A 23,790-nucleotide genomic window follows, 5' to 3' on the forward strand; every position below is an offset into this window, starting at 1 on the left:
TCTTTCCCTCAAATGTAGAGAGGTCATGAAATACCATACATCTGCAGTAACCAGCTTTTAAAAATATACAAATCACACACACACAAAAACCAGAAGTTTTTGTTTCCAGGAATGATTCTAATAAAATAGAGAAAAGCAAAAGCTATTTTCAGAGGAAACTGAGCAGATTTTTTTTCCTGAAATGATACTTTTTTTCTGAGTGTAAAAAGTAGTGTATGGAATGCCAAAAAAGATGGTGCTATATAAGTTCATGCTTTGATTCTTCTGCTCTCTTCCAAAAACAGAACAAAGATAGATGAACTACAGAAAGAAAAAACCAGAAAGACATATAGAGGTTTAAAGGCAGAGAAAAGATAAGGGGAGGGGAGCAGAGGGGAGAGAAAAAATAAGATCTCTAAAGGCATGAGCCTGAAGACTTAGACCTACTGTGCTCCAAGTCCAGAAACAGGCAAGGAGCAATGGTTGGGATTTCAGCTTCTACTGGGGTTTGGGGACTAAAAGCATTCCCTTGAGACAGGTGGCCTAGCTTCACCCCCAGAAACTGAACCAAGCTGCTTCTGGTATAGTGTAATATTACCACACAGCAGGAGACCCAAGCCATCAATTTAAGACCTGCTTCCTGACTAGGGACAAAGGAGTTGTGCAAACTATTAGACAGGGAGGGAAGAGTACAAGAGAGAATGAAAAAAACAATGGCACAAACAAAACACCCTCCCACTAAAATGAGCTCCAATACCAAATTCAAAAACACATAAACAATAAGGATTAATACAGACAACTAAGTCAACAACCTACAGAATTGGACAAGAAGATAGTGATAAATCAGTTATGCTGAAGATCTGAACACACGTCTATCAGAGAATGATAGATAAAGAACAAAAAAATATTGAGAATATAAATGATTTGAACATCTTGTTCTTGACCATGGGTCTGGAGGGAAAATCAGCTAGGAAAAAACCCTTTTGAAAAAGGCTTTCCTCCCTGAGAAAGAGAAAGATATGTAAAAAGACATTTCCCTTCTTCTTCGGGGACACAGTTATAGGATGACATGCTGCCTGGAGCTGTGCCAGCCTCTTGGACCATGAGAGTGAAAGCCAGCTGGTGAAGGCCAACCACTGAGACACGCACAGGAAAAGGACAAAGTCTGGATCACTGATTACATTATCTGCTGCTGCAACATCCCCAGAACTACCTTCTGCAGCCTTCCTGTCATGTTAAGATACAAATGTTCTTATTGTTTAAGCCATTTTCCCCTGTAGATTCTGTTACTTGCAGAAATCCCACAAATCAATCTATCAGTTAAAGCAATTTCAATCAAAATCTACAGAGTTTTTCATGGAATTTGATAAGCTGCTCTTAAAATTTATATGGAAGGGCAACAGGTCAAGAATAGGCAAGACAATTTTAAAGAAGAACAACACTGAGGACTTGTCCTATCAAATATCAAAGAGGATTATAAAATTATAGAAATTGAGAAAGTGTAATACTGGTTTAGAAATAGACAAATAGAGCAATGGGACAAAATAGTGAGCTCAGAAACAGTCCCAGGTATATATGGAGACTTGATATAATTCAGAAAAGGGGAGGGGGGGATAGTTCTGAGACAATTGGTTATACACATACAACTTTACACTATACACAAAATAAAGTCTAGATGGATATAAAAGCCCATAAAAATCAGATGGATTAAAGAAAAGAGAATGCCATTATAACATGGAGGTAGATAAAGAATTTTTAAAAACAAAAACTGTAAGTCACAAATCACAAAGGAAGATTGATAAGTTTGACACATTAAAATTAAAATATTCCATGCAACCAAGATACCTGTTGAAAGAGGCATAGTGCTGAGTGGAAAGTCTTGGCTGTGTACACCAAGACCGCAAGGCCCTGCTCTCTGTCTGGTTCCTTTCTCAGGATTGTGTTTGCAGGGAACATTTGAGCAATGAGGTATCATCTCTCCCCAGACAAAGAGCAGGCTAGACACCACTCAGTGTAAAAGGGATCTAGTCTCTAGGCACAGTGTTCCTCTATAAGCATATGCCTACTGTTTTTTTTGCCTTAGCTCTATATTCAATACTCAATACTACTCTTATTTATCATGTTTTCTCCATTGCTTGCTTGGCTTGATCTCAACCTCTCATATTTTTCAGGAAGGGATTCTTGGAACTATGTATCCTGCACTCTCCTTTGCATATTTAAAATGCATAAATGTCCCATATGACATAGATATTTTTGTGTGATGAAATTCTGTGTCTATCTGTGGCTTACATAATTGAATATGAATTTTGCTGGATTTTAAATTGTAGAGTCATATTTTCTTTCCCTGAGGACTTGGTAGCTATCACTATGTTGTCTCCTTGAACTGGGAGAGTGCTACCAGGAAGACTAATACCAGAATGAATTTTCCTCCAATAGGTGACTCGATTTTATCTAGATGCCCAAAGAATTTTTTAATTATCTTTGAAGTTCATTATCACTGAATGTGTTTCAGTACTAAGCAGTGAGCATCAACTTTTCCTGAAATGATATGTTCTTTCAGTCTGTAAATTCAAGTTTGCCTTCATTTCAATAAAATGTCCTATTGTTATAATTTGACTTTGTTTCCTGTTTCATTTGTCATGTTCTCTTCAGAGATGCCAATTATCCTTATTTTGGACTTCCTTTATTTTGACTCCATTTTAATCATTCTATCTTGTCTTTTTATTCTGTATTATTTTCCATTTCATTTCCAATTTTATCCTCCATGCCCCTGAAAGTATTTGAGAAGTTCTTCTCTTCTTTTTTGATGTTTTAAATGTAATATTCAGTTCTACATGGTTATATATTTTTCTTCTATTTCTTTCTAAGCTCTGCCAACTCAGTTTTCTTATCTATTAATATTTACTGCTTATCATTTATTCCTTGAGTCTTATCTCTTCTTTGAACACTTTTTTTCCCCCTGAGAGATCACACTATCTTTAATTTCATTTCATGGAAAACTGTTAGCAATTTTTCTGGGGTGTGTTCTTCATCTGGTTTTTGTTTTCACATTCCTTTCCTTCTTTTTTCTTGTGGTATCTTTGCATTAGCCCCATGCTGGGGACGTTTTGTTCTATGCTTATCTTTAAGTGAATAATGGAGGAGGGGTGACTTCAGGGGAGTGGATTAGGGTGACTGCATTTGAATTTTGGTCTATCGTCTTTGAGTACCTTCTCACCAACACTCTCCTCTGGCAGCAATTTCAGCCCCTGCCTAGCAGAAGCCTCCCTTGCTTACTCTGAAGTCTCATATAACATAGATATTTTTGTGTGATGAAATTCTCTTCAGCTGACAAATATTAGCAGCTGCAGGGTGACTTGTCACTCACACTGTCAATTATCCTGACACACTGACAGCCCTGTTTCCAAGATGGCTTGTCTGAAAGTTTTCTTGTTCCACCCCACCTCTCCTGCCACTCTATGGCAGCAAGGATGACTCAAGAAACATCCCTGAGCCTGGCCAGGCACTCGCCCTTACTGCTCTAAGCAGGTATGTGCGACTTGTTCTGATGAACACTGTACTCTGCCCAAGATAGCTGGATGCAGGCAACCACACTCAGCTTTCTACTTCACCCCACGCAATTTTCACTGCATTGGGCAGCTCTCCCCCCATTATGTGTGACATGGGTGGGGAGATGATTGGAAGCATAGGGTTGTGAATGCTTCTTCTTTTGTGGATTATGGAGTTTTACTTCCTGTCCTTTTTGTTTGTTTGTTTGTTTTCAGGTTGGTCCTTTACTGGTAAAAGGCAATATAAATCCATTTAGCAGATCCTCTCCCCTGACACCCGACTTTCAAGTTCACTCTCTTACTGGAAGATCCAGTACCTGCCCTTTTTTCCCATGATGTGATAAATTCCTGACTCTGCCTAAGGGAGAAGATACAAGGAAACATAACTCAAAGGGAGAAAATTTAAATTCCATCAATTTAATAGTTGTGAAAATATGATCTCATTTATGTACCCATATATTGATAAAAATCACTTCCTTTTATATTTGTTTTTTCTCCTTTATTATTTGATTAAAAATATATCAAGGATATTGTTCCTATAAATATAGATATACATCATTATTTTAAAGGACATATAGAATTTCATTATATAAAACTTCTGTTGATATTTGAGTTATAGTTTCACTACTGTAAATACTGCAATAAACATTCTTATATACTGATTTTACTTTCTTCTCCATCTCTTTCATTATGCTAAATTTTAAGAAGAAGAATTGCTGCATGCAAAGGCTAGGCCCTTTTAAAATTGAAGTATATTTCACCAAACATATCCATAAAGGTCACCCCAATTTAAATTCTCATCATCAGTAATGATAATGTCCATTTTCTCATAACCACACTCATACTCACTGTTATAATACTTTTATATCTTTACCAGTCTGATGGCTGCAAAATCATAGAAGTGTTTTAATGTGCTTATATTCTCTAAGGAATTGCATGAATGTTTTAGAAAGCCTTTACCCACAGAATGACTATAAAACAATATTCACCAGTATTTTTACATACTTTTTTTTAAACATTTAGTCTTTGATCCATCTGAAATTTATACTGACTTACAGAAATAAAGCAAAAAAGGGGGCAGCTCATCTTTCAATGTCATAAGAGAGCAAAGGCCACATAAGAATTATCTAGGGCAGAGAACTGAAAACTACTGCCTGCTGCCAAATATAGCTCACCACCTACTTTTTTTTTTGTAATATTTATTTATTTGGCTGCGCCAGGTCTTAGTTGTCACACGTGGGATCTCTGTTGCCAAGTGCGATCTTTGTTGCAGCATGCGGGATCTTTTAGTTGCGGCATGCATGTGGGATCTAGTTCCCTGACCAGGGATCGAACCCAGGCCCCCTGCATAGGGAGCACGGAGCCTTAACCACTGGACCACCAGGGAAGTCCCCCACCACCTATTTTTATAAATAATGTTTTATTGGAACATAGCCATACTAAGACTGCTTTCATGCTACCATGAGTAGCTACGACAGAGATCATGTGACTTGCAAAGCCTAAAAAATATACTATCTGAAAACTTACAAAAAAAAATTTGCCAGCCCCGACCTAAGAAATGTACTAAGTCCCATCCTTGGTTACTACTTATTAAAGACTCCAGACTTAATAAAGTTACATGTTAATTTGTAGTTTTTTTCTCTGATTAAAAATTTCTATCCTACGGAAAAGATAACCTTAAAGATTACAGTTTATGGACTTGCTTTGTTTCTAAAAAGTTTTGTCTCTGAGAAATTTTATCCTAACATTGCCTATAAATACCTAACTTCTCAAATGCTCTTTGGACTTGTTTTAACATCTTATTTGTTCCCTCATAAATTAATGAATTAAAAATAATCTTTGATATGTATTTATTAAATATTTACATGAAAGTCACAATTTTGCCTTATAGAAAATTATATTTTGACAAGTATGAGGTAAGAATCCAGTTTTTTTAATTTGTTTTTTCCTAAGTTGCCAGCTATTTGTTTCCAAAACATTTGTAGGACAATCCATCAATCTTCCCACCAATCTAATTTCAAATGCTTGCTTTGTCATATTTGTGTACTGAGTATAAGATGATTGACTAGAGAATACAATTTGTATACTAATTATAAATTTCAAAGGCCACAGACATAGCTGTACAAAACGTCACTTATGTTATTTTCCTGTAGCAACTGAATCTCGTCTTGAACCCTAGTTCTGCTTGCTGACAGAAGACAAAAGAGACAATCCAGTTAACTCAGTCACTTCAGATTTTCTCAATCGTTTCAGAATTCAATTCATTTAATACTGAAATTTTCACCAGGATGACATGCAACTTTTTGGCTTCTTTGGAGCAAAGTAGCTGATCTATAGTCACCCTCTCACCCAGGCTGGCCTCTAAGAGGCAAGACAGCCTCACTGATCTTCAGCCTAGTCATCCCTAACAGTGGATGTGCTTAAATATCTACACCTATAGCTCCCCAGGCCCAGGTCACATCCTCTGTGCCTCCCTCGTCCTGACAGTTAGGCTTCTTTCTTCAGGTCTCAGCCCTCCCCCTGTTACCTTCTATCAGGAAATGGGAAAACTGCATTTGCCCCTCATGCTTTTGTGGGGCTCTGGCTGTCCCGTGGCTCCTCCCATATTGCCACCTCCAGTTTTCTTCCCTGTTGCAGGGTCTGGGGGGACTTTCAATCCCCACCACCCCCCTACCTCCACTATGAGTGGCCTTGAGGCTGGGCAGGGCTAGGAGAGCTGGGAAACCGCATTTCCTCTTCTCTCTAACTCTCCCACTTTAGTCCGGGCATCTCATGAATGGGAGAGTCTAGGGCTTCATCTATTCTCTTTCCAATCTACTGTTTTGGGTACAACGTTAGGCTCTGGTTCCTTCAAGTCTCTAAGAAAGCCTGGTTCTTGCCAATGAAAGAGTCTTGTTTTTTGAGAATAGTAACTCTGTCATAACTTTTTAAAGCCCATTTTGGCACTCACAAACCCAGGATGGAGTTCTTTGTCTCTGTATTCAGTGCAATCCCTTGCCTGAAACTACGTACCAGGCTAACTGGAGGGGTGGAGAGAGGGATGGAGAGTGATAGGTTTGCTGACGATAATAAAGAAAGAAAGGTCATAAGTAACAAGGGCAAGGCATGACTGAATTCTAGATTTGCTCAGTGACGTTGAGAACTTATATGTATTCCTTTATAATTACAAAAGCATCTTTATTGTTGAAATGCTTGCAGTAAAAAAGCAAACAAACCCAAAACACTGTCATTTCAAGTCTGAAACTCTCTAGTCCTCCAACACACTTCTGTTTCTCAGAAATAATTTTCTAAACTCTACAGGAAAGAGAACGGTCTTTACTAGCTTTTCACATGTATAGGGGTCTTTGGACTCTATTCTGTCCAGTTGTTTCTTATAAGGAACAAATCTCTAGTTTTATAATATATTTTAACAGCTTCACAGGCAAAACCTCATCCATTTTACATCTTTGTTGCCTTTAAAAATTTTTTTCTGGCTACTTTTATATGTTTATTTTTCCATATGAACTTTTCAAAATTAAAAGTCATGTTGTCAAGTTCCATCTTTGTTTTCTAATATTGGGATAGGAATCTAAGTGTGCTCTTAATCAGTAAAATAAAATCATGTAGCATTTATAGGTGTTGCTTGGGTTCCTCTATAATAATCATTCAAACCCCTGATTAAATCTAGATGACAAAGGTTTTTAATATCATTCCATCCATTCAGCATTCTGAGGTGAGGAGGACAAAGTCCCAGCCAGAGAACTTTGACTCGGCATGATTTTCTGTTTGCTATGCCAGCACCAGATTTTGGCATCTAGTGCCCTGAGTTGGCTTCTCCTCTTACACATGGAGTGACTGTATCTGTTCTCCTTCCTATCATTTCTACCTGACAATCAGGGTAGTGCACAGAACAGCTATCCCTTTGAGTCTGAAGTTTCAACAAACCTTTGGTGAGAAGCGTATTAAAGGAAAACAGAGCATTGATGGGTTTTCTGCATGGTGATGCCACATTTATACCCCCATTCCCACCCCACCTCCCCAGGCAGTAACCTCGGCAAAAAATCTTCACAGCTTCTCAAATGGTACCAAACAGATTAGTCTCCTCTTTCTGCACACAGTTCACTTTTACCTGCAGACCTTGCCCCTCTGGAGTAAAGGAGTTCCTCCTTACTGTGAGGGGGAGGGGCTGGGCAAAGAAGAAATGATAGGCTAGGCCCAGATTTTCTGCCCTGACCCCGACATTACAGTCTTAGAATGTTCAGCTGTGATAGTGAAAAGGTCTTCTTAACCTTCAGTACTACACCAACACCTTTATGCATGTACCATCTAGTCATCTAGTCTAGGGAGTGATTTTTGACCCCCTCCCTACTTTATACCCTGAAGCTATTACTGTCGCTGTTATTCTCTCCAGCTCTGCCTGCACTTTCCATATCATTGTCTGTCTTCTGCACTTTTTTATCGGACTTGCCAGAGAGCAAGACCGGAGGGTAAAAACTAGTCCATGTTAGAAGATTTACAAAAGTGACCACCCTAAGGTGGTTTAAATTAGTTCCATGTCTGTTTTAACTGAACTAGCAAACAGTGAGCTTGTCCTTGCTTAGATTCCACATGGTTCCCCAGCCACTTGCCCTCACAGGGACCTGGGAGTGGCTCAGGAACCTTGGAAGCTGAAAAGCCCCAACCGCTGCCCCTTCCTGCCTTTGCTCAGGGAGAGCCCACAGCCGGCAAAGAACCACCGAGCACACCCCACCTCTTCCCACTCCTTTTGGGGGTTTCAGAGTCAGGTGGTGGGGAAGACTCTAGTAAGTCACTCGACTCTCGGAGACTTAAGTCCTCACCTGTAAGTGAGGATGATAATAATACCTATCCCATAAGGATGCAGTAAGCATTGAATAAGCCCAGATGTTTCACAAAGCATCTGGAAGCGCTTCACAAATATGCACTATTGGTGTGTGTGTGTGTGTGTGTGTGTGCTCCCAAGGTTCTACTGAGTTTTACACAATCGCAGGATAATTGCAAGGCTATTGTTTGCTTAAATCACACCTGCTGAGTAGAAATAACGCCAAACTCTGCTAAGATATAGGGAAATACTCCTAAACGTTTTAAACATATACAGATTTTTTTTTAAATTTAAGGTTGGATAACCAAAAAGGACCTACTGTATAACACAGGGAACTATACTCAATATCTTGTAATAACCTATAACGGGAAAAAATCTAAAAAGGAATATATATATGTTTTCAGTTACATATATATATATATATATATATATATATATATATATATATACATATGTACATACATGAATCACTTTGCTGTACACCTGAAGCTAACACAACATTGTAAATCAACTATATTTCAATAAAAAAATTGTTTTAAAGCTTAATGTTGTAAGTTTTACAATACTTATGATTAAATTTCCAAAATTTATCCTAAGGTTCTCATTCTTTGAGGAAAGCAAACCTAAAGGTAAAGACGATAACATTTTTTAAGTAAAGTATGGTAAAATATCATCCTCTGAGGTATTAAAACAGCACTTAATTGCTAGACAATTCCTGGTCTTTGACGAGAGGTCACGGCAAAGATATTAAACTGCTGTTGAGGGTTAGACATTTAACTTTCAAGAAGTTAGACTGATGATGATCATTATTTTCAATATTGTTATGTATTTAAACAGCAGATTTCCCACAAAGAGCCAGAGGGTCTAACAGACCCTGAGAGCCAAGGTGTGGCAGGCCTGAGGCTGAGACCTAGCTGCTCGCCCTTAGAGTAAGAGTAGCCCCTGCGTGAGGGGGAAAGGAGCCTCCGCCGCCTGACTGGAGTACACTGTGCAAGTGTCCACAGGTCTGAGCAGCAGTGGAAGAACCTGGAAACTGCACCTGGGAAGCAGCAGGACAGACCTTTACTGGAGAGCACGGCCCAGCTCAGGGTCGCTCCACTTAGCTCAAGCACAAAGGGCACTGCTTCCCCAGGGTTCGTTTGCTTCTCCTCACCCCACCCCCAGAAAAGGGCTGTGGAGCACTGTGTGGATTGCAATCCATGCCCACCAGTGCTGAGGGCCTTCCCTTGCTGGGTGGGTACAATGAGAGGCTGACACCCAAGCTTCTCTTCTATTCAGCTGTGTGAGTTTGGGCAAACCCTTCCAACCCTTAGCTGCCTCATCTGTATACACAGGGCTAGGCTAGACGTCGAAGGTCCCCTATCAGTGGAAGGGTCTATGTTTCTCAGGTGACAGCAGATCAAGACCGAAAAAACATGTAAAGGAAATAAAAAATTTTACTTTTATAAAAAGTCACCTCACCTCATGGTTAGAAGAGTCACAAAAGAGTGGTTCAAGTCACGATTTCACAAACTTAATTACAACTAAACTAAACTAAACTTTACTTCATTAACGCAGATGACAGATAAAAGACGACTTACTGGTGATTCGATGTCCTCTAGGAGTAAAACAGAACAGCGTTCACATTTCAACAGTGTTTGGGCCCGATGCATTATTTTCTTGACAATTTTCTCCAGGTCAGTCTGTTCTTCAAAGAGGTCATTAACCACCTCTAGCAAAGCCTAGGAAAGATAAAGTGGATGTATTTAGGTGGCTAAGGGACTGAATTAAAATTTTTCTCTCAAAATTCCATTTAGTCTTTGCTATAAAAATATAAACATTTTTGTGTGGCTAATTTTTATAGTGTTTATGGTTGTTTTGACACACTTCCATCATTTCATTTTATAACATAGTCTTTTTTTATATGTAAATTTATTTATTTTTGGCTATGTTGGGTCTTCGTTGCTGCGCGCAGGCTTTCTCTAGTTGCAGCGAGCGGGGGCTACTCTTCGTTGCGGAGCACGGGCTCTAGGCACACAGGCTTCAGCAGTTGTGGCACGTGGGCTCAGTAGTTGTGGCTTGAGGGCTCTACAGCACAGGCTCAGTAGTTGTGGCACACGGGCTTAGCTGCTCCGCGGCATGTGGGATCTTCCCCGACCAGGGCTCGAATCCGTGTCCCCTGTGTTGGCAGGCAGATTCTTAACCACTGCACCACAAGGGAAGTCCCTATAACACAGTCTTGAATTGTAAAATGTAACTTGAGAATAGTGCCAGTCCATATAATCCCACATAAATTCCTCATATATCTGTATGACTATATTCCATATAGTTAATGACATGATCTCATATAATCATTATTGATAGGCTTTTCCCCTCCTACAGTAGTTTTTCTGCAATGTGACTAGGTATACAACCAACATTTTATGAATAACAGATACCTGATTCTCTCTAATGCACATTTATTTCAGAAAATTACAAAGCGTCTCTTCCTCACCAACCAGAAGAAACAGCTTCATGGTCAAACTCAAGACTTATTTTCACTAATACCCATCTCTCACAGAACTCTAAGAATCATAGTGGCATATACTAGTTAAGTTTCAGAGCCTTCAAAAATATATATAAAAACTCCATTAATCCCTCTACACAAGAAGTATTGCTTCATCCCAATCTTTCCAGGAGAACATTTAAATACCACTATACTTCTCAAAAAGAAATCACTATTAAAACTTCTATTAAAACAATAGAATGAAAAGCACAAAAATTAAAGAAAAAACTTAAATTCTAACTTGAAAACTGTATACTCATTTAAAAATGAAATTGTAACAACTTGTCATTCTATCCAGCTAAGTTAGCTTACAATTTATGCATTGAGATAATATTTATTTAGAATTTTTAATTACATGGATATTTCTGGAGATGGAGGAATAGTGGTCCATTTACAGGTGGCAGATATTATGCCTCTATCAGAGTGCAATCAGAAAATTACACAGCCAGTGAATTGACCAGAGGCTGCTTTATTCAATAGAATTTAATAAGATGTGCACTCTCCAGTCTGACCTGTCACAAAAGGATTTCATGGGTTTTCAAATTCACATCTATTCTGGTAGATGGTGTTGACTAATTTTCAACTTTGGTAATGAATTTGATTTGTCCTGAAACCATTTGAAACATGTGAATATTTCTTCTCTGAGTCTATTCAGGTAGAAAAGCATTTGAATGAGTTAAGAGATCCATGAAATGAGTCTAGTTCACTGAGCATCTAAAAGAGGACCCAATATCTTGGGTAGCGTTTTCTCTAAAGAGAGCTTGTGACTATGGCTAAGGGCCATGCATTGCTCTATGAACCCAAAGCAAAGAGAAACACCAGGAGGTGAAAAAAGTTTTACGTGTATCATGTCCGTTTGGCATTTGGACAGCAAATCTCTGTAAGAGGTCAATGTGCAATAATTTCATGTGCAAATATAACATTAAAAATGAGGCAACTGTCTGCATAATTACCAACAAAATCCCCTGTTATTAAGGGAGAAGACATTATTTCCTTAATCATCCAGACTATTTCTTCAGATGGATCATATTAACTGAACTATTTAACTATTAACTGAATTATTTAACTTTTCAATTTGTTGTGACTGCATGGATGGGGCCTCTGGGACCCGTATACAAGAACATTTATCTCAGAGGAAAAACTAATTGTGCCTTGAGTTTTGCACTGACAAATCACATTATAGTAATTTTACTGTTTCTAATTAAAAATTTCTGCTTTACTAACAGGTGATAAAAGTTTCACAAATAACAATGCAGACTAGCTCCAAAATAGGAGAAAAAAAGAAGAAAATCTAGGATGACATGCAATTCAACAGACATTGGAAGCCTTGCACACAGCTGAATACTCCCTGCTTCTTGATGTCACTTGCATTTCCCCACCTCCTTCTTCTTATGACCTTTTTTGCTCCTGGGCTCATCCTTAGACCTCTTCCCTTTCTTACCCATATATTTTCCCCACCTGTAGCCTAGTTTTAAATACCATCTATATGCTGATGGTTCCCAAATATTAATCTCGAGTCTTCACATCTCCCCAAAACTCTAGATTCCTGTATCCAACTGTTTACTTGCCACCTGTACAAGCCTAAAGTCGTTTTCACTCATTTCCAATATCAGTAAGCCTTATATATCTTACTGCTAATTTTTTTGTATAATCTCTCACTTCTCACTGACCAACATTATTTCTCCTCCCCCCAGTTTTATTGAGATATAATTGACATAAAACTTTGTGTGAGTTTATGGTGTACAATGTGATGATTTGATACACCTATATACTGCAAAATGATTACTACACTAAGGTTAGCTAACACACCCATCACCTTACATAATTACATTTTTTGTGTGGTAAGAACATTAAGATTTATTCTCTCAGCAATGTTCAAGTACATAATACAGTATCATTAACTATAGTCACTATGCTGAACACCAGACCTCCAGAATTTATTCATCTTACAACTGGAAGTTTGTATACTTTGACCAACATTTCTCCTTTCCCCTCACACCCCAATGCCTGGCAACTACCATACTACACTCTGCTTCTTTGAGTTCTGCTTTCCATAGATCCAACATATACGTGAGATAATATAGTATTTGTCTTTCTCTGTCTGACTTATTTCACTTAGCACAGTGCCCTCAAGTTTCATCCATCGTGTCACAAATGGCAGGATTTTCTTCTGTATTATGGCTAAATAACATTCCATTGTGTGTGTGTATCACAATTTTCTTTATCCACTCATCTATTAGTGGACACTTAGGTTGTTTCCATGTCTTGGCTATTGTAAATAATATTGCAATGAACATGGGAATGCAGATATTTTTGAGCTAGTAATTTCATTTCCTTTGGATATATACTCAGGAGTGGAGTTGCTGGATCATATGGTAATTTTATTTTTAATTTTTTGAGGAACCTCCATATTGTTTTCTGTAATGGTTATACCAATTTATATTCCCATCAACAGTGCACAGAGGGTTCCCTTTTCTCCACATCCTCACCAACACTTGTTATCTCTTATCTTTTTGATGATAGCCATTCTAACAAGTATGAGGTGATATCTCATTATAGTTTTAATTTGCATTTCCCTAATGATGTTGAGCATCTTTTCATGTGTCTATTGGCCATTTGTATGTCTTCTTTGGAAAAATGTCTATTCAAATCCTCTGCCTATTTTTTTTTATTTCATTTTGTTTTTTTGTTGCGGTATGCAGGCCTCTCACTGTTGTGGCCTCTTCTGTTGCGGAGCGCAGGCTCCGGAAGCGCAGGCTCAGCGGCCATGGCTCATGGGCCCAGCCGCTCCGTGGCATGTGGGATCTTCCCGGACCGGGGCACAAACCCGTGTCCCCTGCATCGGCAGGCAGACTCTCAACCACTGCGCCATCAGGGAAGCCCCCTCTGCCTATTTTTTAATTGGATTAATTTTTTTTTTTGCTATTGAGTTGTATGAGTCCCTGATAAATTTTGGATATTAACCCCTTATTGATACGTATGATTTGCAAATACTTTCTCGCATTCCATAGGTTGCTTCTTCGTTGTGTTGACTGTTTCTTTTGCTGTGAAGAAGCTTTTTAGTTTGATGTAGTCCCACTTTATTTTTGCTTTTGTTGTTTGAGCTTTCATATCAGATCCAAAAAAAATCATTGGAGCTTTCCCCCTACATTTTCTTCTAGGAGTTTTACAGTTTCAGGTCTCACATTTAAGTGTTTAATCTTTTTCAAGTAAATTTTTGTGAGTGATGTAAGATAGAGGTCTAATTTCATTCTTTTGCATGTGAATATCCAGGTTTCTCAACACCATTTATTGAAAAAAAAACTACCTTTTCCCCATTGAGTATTCTTGGCTCCCTTGTCAAATAGATGTTAACTATATATGCATGAGTTTATTTCTGGGCTCTTGATTCTATTCCATTGGTCTGTGTGTCTGTTTTTAGTGCCAGTACCATACTATTTTGTTTACTATAGCATTGAAGTATAGTTTTAAATCAAGAAGTGTGATGCCTCCAGCTTTGTTCTTCTTTCTCAGGATTGTTTTGGCTATTTGAGGTCTCTCCTCTGTGCTCTGTAGACACATGGACCAAGGTTTCTCCTACCCCAAGGCATTTGCACTTGATATTTCCACTGCCTGGAATGTTCTTCCCAGATCTTTGTGTGGCTTTACTCCTTCATTTAATTCAGGTCTCTGCTCAAATATCATCTCTCTATAGACACTTTCTTGATCACCTTCTGAAATAAACATCCTCCAAAACTATCCTGCAGCAACCAGTCTGTATTCCATTACATCACTTCATTCTTCTTTATAGCACTTACCACTACCTGATACTATATTAATTTTTATTTGCTCGTTTGTCTCTTATCTACTGTTCCCACTAAAATAGTAAGTTCTATGAAGGCAGGGGCTTTGGACAGACAGTGTCTGAAGAGTACCACAAAATAAATATTTGTTGAGTGCATAAATGAACACATGAGGATGCAAAGATTCATAATTCATGAAGTGTTCCTTAAGGAATTTAAAATGTAGTTGGAGAGGAGGGCCATCAATACATATTATACAGTGTGGTAAGTGCCCACAATAAAACAGTGGTGGTATATATAAGGCAAAACAACAAGCAAAGGAAAGATTAAGTGGAAGACTGTGCTGGGTCCTGAAGGAAATGCAAGGCAAAAGCAGTGGGAGGAAGAAGGTGGACATGAGGCATTGAAGGCAGAGGAAGAAATATTACTAAGGGAATGAGAAAGTGAAACAGACTGTTTTCTGGAAATTGGGGACTGTATTGCTGGGATGTCCAATGAAAGGAGGAAAATGGTAAGACATGGGGCTAAAGATGACAACAGGATCCAAGTAAGAGAAAGAGGTGGTATGCTGTGCTAAAGAAGATAGCTGTAGCTGTCAATTGTTTCCTGTGAAATATTCATAAATCATAATGCTTAGCAAATGAAACTTTTAATCAATCTGATTACCAATTAACTGAGGGTTTCCAACCTTTCTGAACATCTTCTTGTTAAATATATTTCTAACTTGTGACAGTAACTTCCCTATATTTAAAAGTACAGTGAGCCTAATATAATTTAATCTGTATTTGATCATTTTGCAATTATTTGAGCACCAGTCTTTGTTTTTGTTTTGTTTTGTTTTTTACTATTTAACCCTATAATTGGTGAAGGTATATGAGATCAATCCCTCTATGTGAGTTTCTTTATAATCCTATAAGATGGTGTTTGTAGCATTATTGTCTGGTTACCTTGTGATGCTCTTCCAGGAAAACTTTCAATTCAAAATTTGTGAGGTGCGGTGAAATCATTTGTAACATACCTTGCTTCTTAAGGGAATTAAATTGCAAAAAAAATCACTAAATTGTGTTATTGTTTCAAAGCTATAAGTAAGCAAGAATATATCTGCTGCCTTGAAGTATAAATGTGAAATTAATTTCCTTTTTAAAAGAAGCTATTTCCTGCAAACAACAACAGAGAATTTATATGCACTTCCATTTGGGTTTATTGTTTAAAGGGGATCTTCAACCATAGACTTGAAGGATTATACAAATAAAAAGGATTCCTGGACTATTCAAAGATCATCCGCTGTTTTTAAAAGACATAATGACTCACAGACACTTGAAAGAGAGCTTTGAGGGTTGTCAGCAATGTTTCTTTCTACTCACCCTGCTTCTTTCATATTCTTTCCTTGAGGCAGCAAATAGCTGAGCATTAGATATGGCAATTCCGCAAAACGGAAGATACATCTGCATAACCTGGGGGCAAAGAGAGTGTTATGAACATTAAAACATAAAAATATGGAACTAAATTCCACATTTCCTTCATGTGCCTGATTTCAATACTATCTTTTCAACCACAGAGATTGAGTATGGTGTTGTTGATACTAGTATCTTAACTTCAGAAGGAATATTTTTCAGAGTTAACTAGGGACAGTCAAGCTTTAACTAGGAACAGTCACAGCTATGAAGATATAAAGTGAAGCAACAGACTGTGATGGCTATGATACAGGAACTGTATCTAAATCATCTTTGTATTCCTTCCTTCATCAATGAAAAATGAGTAAATGAAGTCTGATATATTTAGAATTTAAGGCAGTGCCCATACTCACACTTGGAGGTAGGCAGGATATAAGCCAATTTCTTTGTACATATGTATCCATAGCAAGGATCTCAGCTGGATGCTAGAACTCTGTCAGCTACAGACTTAAGCATCCCTGTTAGGATGGGCCCAGTAGGAACTTAGGTGCCAGAGGGCCTAGGAGCCTCATGCAGAAGGGTTCAAATTGAACCCACTGCTCTGTTGCTATAACTACCCAGGAAAGGCTGGGTACCCTCTAAGAGAGCACTCCTCCTACGGGAAGAAACAGCCACGTGCGATGGGCCTGACCCTAACAAAGATTTTCTTATCACAGGGGAGCTAGGTCTAGCAATTCTCAGTAATTCCTGGCACTCTCACTCGAATTCATCTCCAGAATCTCTGATTCCAGAGAGACAGAGAGAGAATGTCTCAAGTAAAAACCGAAAGAATTCTTTCCGTAAACTCTTCACAACGTAGGACACTGTGAAAAGAGACAATGCTTTGGGATTTTCTAAAGTAGAGGGAAAAGGGCATGTGGGCATGTTTTATATGACAGTCAGTTTCTCTCTCTGTCTCTCTTTCACACACGCACCATGATGCCAGGTCAAGAGGCAGCAGCAAAACCGAGCAGTTCCTTCCATGCCCAGGAGAGGGCAGTGTAGTGCTCACCATGGGTGAGGGATGAAAACAGCAGAGGCAGATCCACCCAGGAGCAAGCGTGAGACACCCCTGGGATACCCAGAACAGAATTACCTGGAGTGGGAGGTGCTTTTGTAGAGGGGCTGGAGGTGAACAAAAGATGATTGGCACTTCACAATCCCTATCATTTCTTTCCTATTAAAATCTTGCTTTGGCTACCTGGGCATACTCAACTCTGACAGAGTATCCCTAAAAGTAATTCAGAATTTTGTAGAAGTGAATGCTGAGACCCCACTTTTTACCGAGATATAGTTGATGTAGAATATTATATGTTTCAGTTGTACAACATAGTGATTCACAATTTTTAAAGGTTATGTTCCACTCATAGTTATTATAAAATTTTGGCCATATTCCCTGTGTAGTACAATATATCCTTGTAGCTTATTTTATACATAATACTTTGTTCCTCTTAATCCCCTACCCCTATCTTGTCTCCCTCCCCACTGGTAACCACTAACTTGTTCTCTATATCTGTGAGTCTGCTTCTTTTTTGGTATATTCACTAGTTTGTTTTATTTTTTAGATTCCACATGTAAGTGATAACATACAGTATTTGTCTGTCTCTGCCTGACTTATTTCACTTAGCATAATGCCCTCCAAGTCCATCCATGTTGCTGCAAATGGCAAAATTTCATTTCTTTTTTTTATGACTGGGTAGTATTCCATTGTGTGTGTGTGTGTGTGTGTGTATGTGTGTGTATACACACATACACACACACACCCCACATCTTCTTTATCCATTCCTCTGTTGATGGACACTTAGGTTGCTTCCATATATTGGCTATTGTAAATAATGCTGCTATGAACATTGGGGTGCATGTATCTTTTCGAATTAGTGTTTTTGCTTTTTTCAGATATCAATCCAGGAGTGGGATTGCTGAGTCATATGGTAGTTCTATTTTTAGCTTTTTGAGAAACCGCCATACTGTTTTCCACAGTGGCTGCATCAATTTATGTTCCCACCAACAGTGTACAAAGGTTCCCTTTTCTCTACATCTTTGTCAACATTTGTTATTTGTGGGCTTTTTGATGACAGCCATTCTGATAGGTGTGAGGGATAGCTGAGACCCCACTTTTAAAGAAGGGAGAATTAAGGTTTTGAATAGAGGTTTAAAAAAAATCAATGAATTTATTTTTACAGATATTTTCAGGATAAATTCCTTCACTGACTCTGATTCAAAATAAACTAATATTTAATGAGGACCTGCCATGTGCCAGACACTCTCACTTCATTTCTTCATTTGAATCTCACATCACCTCCTCATGGAGGAACATTATGTACATTTTAGAGATCAGGAAACCCAGGAAACTTGCTCAAACCTACAAAGGAACTCAGGTCATCTAATTCTACAACTGGTGATCATTCCTTACAACATGTTGCCTTCTAGAACTAGATGTTATTTCTGTCACCTGCTCTTCCTCCCAGTACCCCTCATGCCTTAGGAAGTATTGATAAGTCGTATAAAGCTGTTGACCTAAAGCTGCCAGATATACTGCCAGAATTTCCCTGCCTTTAGCCAGAATGGGACCACTTTCAACATCACTTACACACACACAGAGCACCTTCCTTGCAGTTTTCTGGGGTTTCTTTTCTACCGTGGAGACAGTGACTATGATGGAGGTGGAAGAGAGAAGATATGGTTAACTTTCCACTTCTTCCTTCCTTCCTCCCTCTCTCCCTCCCTCCTTTCTTTCCTTCCTCCCTCCCTTCCTTCCTCCGTTCCTTCCTTCCTTCTTTCCTTCCTTCCTTCCTTCTTTCCTTCCTTCCTTCCTGTATTTAGTTGCCTTCTGGGGCCAAGTATTATATAAGGTGGTTTATAGGTCAAGCAAGTAGGAAGAAGAAAATGACTAAAGGAACATGTGAAATATATATATATATACACACACATAAAACTGAAGATTACTATTGATGGAGATGATACATACCTTCATGACACACTGCAAACTGAGAGGGGGTCTTTACTTACCAAGGGAATGATCTATACTGTGTCATTCACTGGCACAACAATTCAACACTCTGGGGCCACACTCAGCTCCATTATGCATAACTATATGACAATCTATAGAATTTCTAAATAAATGTGCAGGAGAAGTGGTCAAATACATTTTGAAAGAAGGGAGTAAGAAGAAGCTGAAGCATTATGGAAATAGGAGATAATGAAAAATAAAAATATTTTTATATCTTTTTTCCATTCCAGTGTCAAAGATGTCTTTTTTAGAAAAAGATATACTGTTCTATTCTGCTCTTTCTGAAATCCCCCTCCTCCAAGAAAAAATACTAATTTGGCCTTCACCATCTAGTTTCTGAATGCCAAAAGATCTAAAAAGCCTTAATGACTAAGAAGATAATGAATCTGTACACCCTTGTGCAGCACTTTTCAGCTTGAAAGCACTTTATGAACATTGGCTAATTAATCTTTACAACATCCCACTCAGAAATGTAGTTAAACTGAAAATCATTAAACAGTGTGAAAAAGTCACTTTAGCCCTGGAAACTCATGAAAAGTATCACTAATAAGCATAAAATCTGAGCACTGGGACTGTCCATCAATATCCTAAAGAAAGACAGTAGGTACTGAGCACTTTCAAACTTGCAGACCACAGAGAAAGGCTATTCAAGCCCCATGGTCTGGTCTGGTCCAATTATATATCATTAAAGAACACTGGAGGTCTACACTGGAGGTTCACAGTGAGGGGCCTGGGGCCATCCCCTTTATGGACCTCACTCCTGAAAGCAACACAGCTGGAGGGGCCACATCACTGTCAGCCAAATTAATGGGTGAGGGGATTTCCCAGCAACACCTCCTTTCTCTGTGCAGATCCTGAGTTTTGTGCTCTCAAGTCACTTCTGCCCTCAGGCATTAACTATAAGGCAAAGCTTCACTGATTCAAGCCACACTGATTTTGGAACTGGGGATGTTTTCATAATTGTAATTCAAAAGCTAAATAAACTCCTCAAGTAGAGTAATTTGGAAAATAAGTTATCAAAATAGGAAACAGTCACAGTATTTTCACATAATGAAACACCTTCTACATCTTTCAGAAATAGAATATTTGAAATAGTAAAAAATTAGTTTGAAGTTTTCTAGAAACTCCAGAGGAAATTCCTGCTTCCAGAGGTATAGTTTAGTTCACTGTAATTTTGTTTCTATGCAAATTCAGAAAAGACAATATGTCGGGTTTTTATTTCAAGAATCAGAATAACAAATGCATCTTGTCAGATCACACCAAAGTATATACTCTTGGCTAAAGCATGCCTTTTTCTCTCAGAGCTGTGCCCTCTTTGAAGAAAAGTCTCCAAAAAATACACAGAGGCCTAAGTACCAACTTTGTTTAAAAAGACATTGGCATGGAGTAGATGATCCAATTACACGTTTTTTTGCAACTGTCCACTTTAAGAATTAACACTCATAAAGAGAATGGGGTGGGAGGAGAATTGTATTCACAAAAGATGCAGGAGAGCAAGATGGCAAATGAGGAAGTAAAAGTTCACTGGTCCTCCACTTTCTCTTCATAGGAGAGGGGGATGTAACTACTTCTGCTCCTGCCCCTGGGTATTAAAGCTGGGCCCCCAGAAGAATTGGAGTGAGCACCCTATCCTCACCTCTCTCCTTGAAGCTAGTATTGGCTAAAATACCCACAAGAGGACAAGCTTCTCCACGGTAGACTGGTCGAGTCCAATTCCTGGCAAGTAGCCATACAACATCAAATACTCTCTTGGACTTTTTAGAGGCTGCGGTCTGCTGAGTACCTGAATCATGCGGGTACTAATCACATCAACCAATAATCTTATCCCTATGTGACCCCATTCCCCACTCCCTAGACTTTAGAAAAATAACCCTCTCATGTCCACAGGCAGTTCTAAATTCCCACCCCCTTATTCACAGATATCGAAGGGAAAACCCTGAAAGAACCCGTTTCAGGAGCTGTATCTTTTCTAAGATAATTTGGATTGTCATAAGATTTCAACAGAGAATAAAAGTACTCATATTTCCACCACTCAGAGGTAACCACCATTAATATTTTGGAGACCATCACTCAAGTTTTCCTCTCTCTCTTTCTCTCTTCACATAAACTCGAATAGGTGTATTATATAATAATAATAATCCTGTATGTAATATTTTGCTATCTGCTTTTTTCACTTTTTATAACCAACTATCACTTATAATGGCCAATTTTTATGGATGCAAAAATATCCCATTGTGTAGTCTGGAAAAAGAAAATGCATGGAGAAACAAAGTAGATTAGTGGTTGCCTTGCAATTAAATCTTTGCACATCCCATTATTATTTTCTTAAAATAAAGCCCTAATATTTGAACTTATTTATTTAACACACATTTATGTGGCACTTCCTCTGAATCAGGCAATATTCTGAATGATTTACTAATGTTAATTCATTGATGGGTGTACCCTTTTAAATAACTCCTAACAATAAACACATTTTTAGTTTTCGTTTAAAAAAATCCAACAGTATAGAAGTACATACAGTAAAATAACTACAGATCCCCCTTCGTTTCCTGTCCTGCTACCCACTCCTCTCCCAAGGAACAACTGCTATTAGCATTTACAGTGTATTCTTCTGGGTACTTTTTTATGAACTGCATACATATAATATCTAGGCTTAGGGTGGTGGTAAACACAATAGGGATCAGACTGTAAGTTATGTTCTATGCCTTCTTTTTCACCTGGCAATATACCTTGGAAATCACTGTCAGTTACTTAATTCTTTTAATCTCTGCCTAATATTCTAGGGAGTGGATGTACCTATTAGTAGACATTCACATTGTTTCCAATTTTTCCTTATTACAAATAACACTGCCATAAACTTTCTTACAAATATATCTTTGTTCACCTGGACAATACTTCTGTTGGACAGAGTCCTAGAAGTGAAATTTTAAGGTTGCAGAATATGTGCATTAAAAAAAACTTAAGAGCTACTGCCAAACCAACCTCCAAAAACGCTCTACCAATTTATATCCCCACCAAGAGTAATGCCCTTCTCATGTATTGGGTATTATTATCCTTTTAAAATTATGTCTATATGATCAATTAAATCAATACTAATTTTTGTATCAACTCACATTTATTAGATTACTAGTGATACTGAACACTTTACGTAATTTCTTGGTTATCTCTTTTTTTCTTAATGTGCCCTATTTATTTTTTCTTACTGGACATTCATCTATCTTTATTGCTTAGTAAGGACTCTTTATATTCTAAGAATATTAACCATCTTTCATTTTTGAAAATCATGACTCTCTTGATAATTTAGCAATTGCCATCTATGTGATATGGTCCAATGGGTCTACAAGCTATGACTGCTTTGTCTAAGATGAATAGATATTATAGCTCAGTAAACTTGGCCTACTCCTTCTCATTGTGTGAAGAAATTTTACAGCAATATCTACCTATGTAACTCTGTCAAGGTTATTTCTGTAAGTAGGTTGACCTACATATCTCAGCCTGCCCAGTTGCTCCATTCGCTTTGTAACTCAAAGTTCCTGTAAGAAATCAGTTTAAGCTACATTTTGATCCAGGCATTCTTGAGTCTTAACTATTAATATTGTTATGATCTCTCCACTTACCAAGCATAGGTATAAATGCAGAAAGACACACTATATAGTAATTTAGTCATGGTATCAACACCCTGATGCTAGAAAAATTCTATTATATCACAATGTATGAACAGAAAAAAATCCTCTTAGACTATTTTCTGATGAGAAATACATACATTTTTCTTTACATTGAAACATAGTCACATGATTTCTTCCTATTAGCAGCACAATACTTCCTTTAACCATCTCATTTATCTAGCACCTTGTTTTTTATAACTCATGGTTCTTAAAGTAGTAGGCATTTTATATAAATGGAATCACATAATATTTGGCCTTTTGTGTCTGGCTGACTGCTTTCACGTAGTATACTGTTTACAGGGTTCATCCATGTTATAACAGGTATCAATAGTTCATTCCTTTAAAATTTTCTTTTAATTAATAGACTTTACTTTTTAGAGCAGTTTTAGTTTTATCCAAAAGTTGAGTAGAAAGCACAGAGATTTCCCATATACCTTCTTCCCTCCCGCAACATACAGTTTCCCCGATTATTAACATCTTATGTTAGTGTGGCACATTTGTTAAAATTAGTGAGCCAATATTGATACATTACTATGAAATAAAGTTCACAGTCTACATTAGGGTTCAATCTTTGAGTTGCATATTCTGTGTGTTTTGACACATGTATAATGACATGTACCCACCATTACAAGGTCATACAGAATAGTTTCATTGACCTAAAAATTCCTTGTGCTCTGTCTATTCTTTCCTCCCTCCCTCTCCCCAAGCCCCTGGCAACCAGTGATCTTTTTACTGACCCCACAGTTCTGCTGTTTGCAGAATGTCATATGGTTGGAATCATACAGCATGTAGCCTTTACATATTGGCTTCTTTCACTTAGCAATATTCATTTAAGGTGTCTTCATGTTTTTTTCATGGTTGGATAGCTCATTTTTTTAAATCACTGAATAACAGTCCATTATATGGATGTACTACAGTTTGTTTATCCATTCACCTATTAAAGGCATCTTGGTTGCTTCCAAGTTTTGGCAATTTTGAATAAAGCCTGCTGTAAACCATTCAGGTGTGTTGTGGTATCTCCTTGTTGTTT

At 38.0% G+C, this 23,790-nt stretch overlaps 1 protein-coding gene across 1 annotated transcript in view; it reads right to left on the minus strand.

The window, feature by feature from the left end:
• The window catches only part of LOC103072730 (dual 3',5'-cyclic-AMP and -GMP phosphodiesterase 11A), a 269,197-nt gene extending 253,091 nt beyond the window's left edge, over positions 1-16,106 (minus strand). The window contains exons 1-2 of the mRNA XM_007451103.1: positions 16,017-16,106; positions 9,927-10,067 (exon numbers count right to left, since the gene is read on the minus strand). Coding sequence (XP_007451165.1) covers positions 9,927-10,067; positions 16,017-16,103 — 228 coding nt within the window. The 5' untranslated portion in view covers positions 16,104-16,106. The remainder of the gene's footprint in view (positions 1-9,926; positions 10,068-16,016) is intronic.
• Between the last annotated feature and the right edge of the window lie 7,684 nt (positions 16,107-23,790).

Source organism: Lipotes vexillifer, unplaced genomic scaffold, assembly GCF_000442215.2.
Source record: "Lipotes vexillifer unplaced genomic scaffold, Lipotes_vexillifer_v1.1 scaffold645, whole genome shotgun sequence".
NCBI classification, from domain to species: Eukaryota; Metazoa; Chordata; class Mammalia; order Artiodactyla; family Lipotidae; genus Lipotes; species Lipotes vexillifer.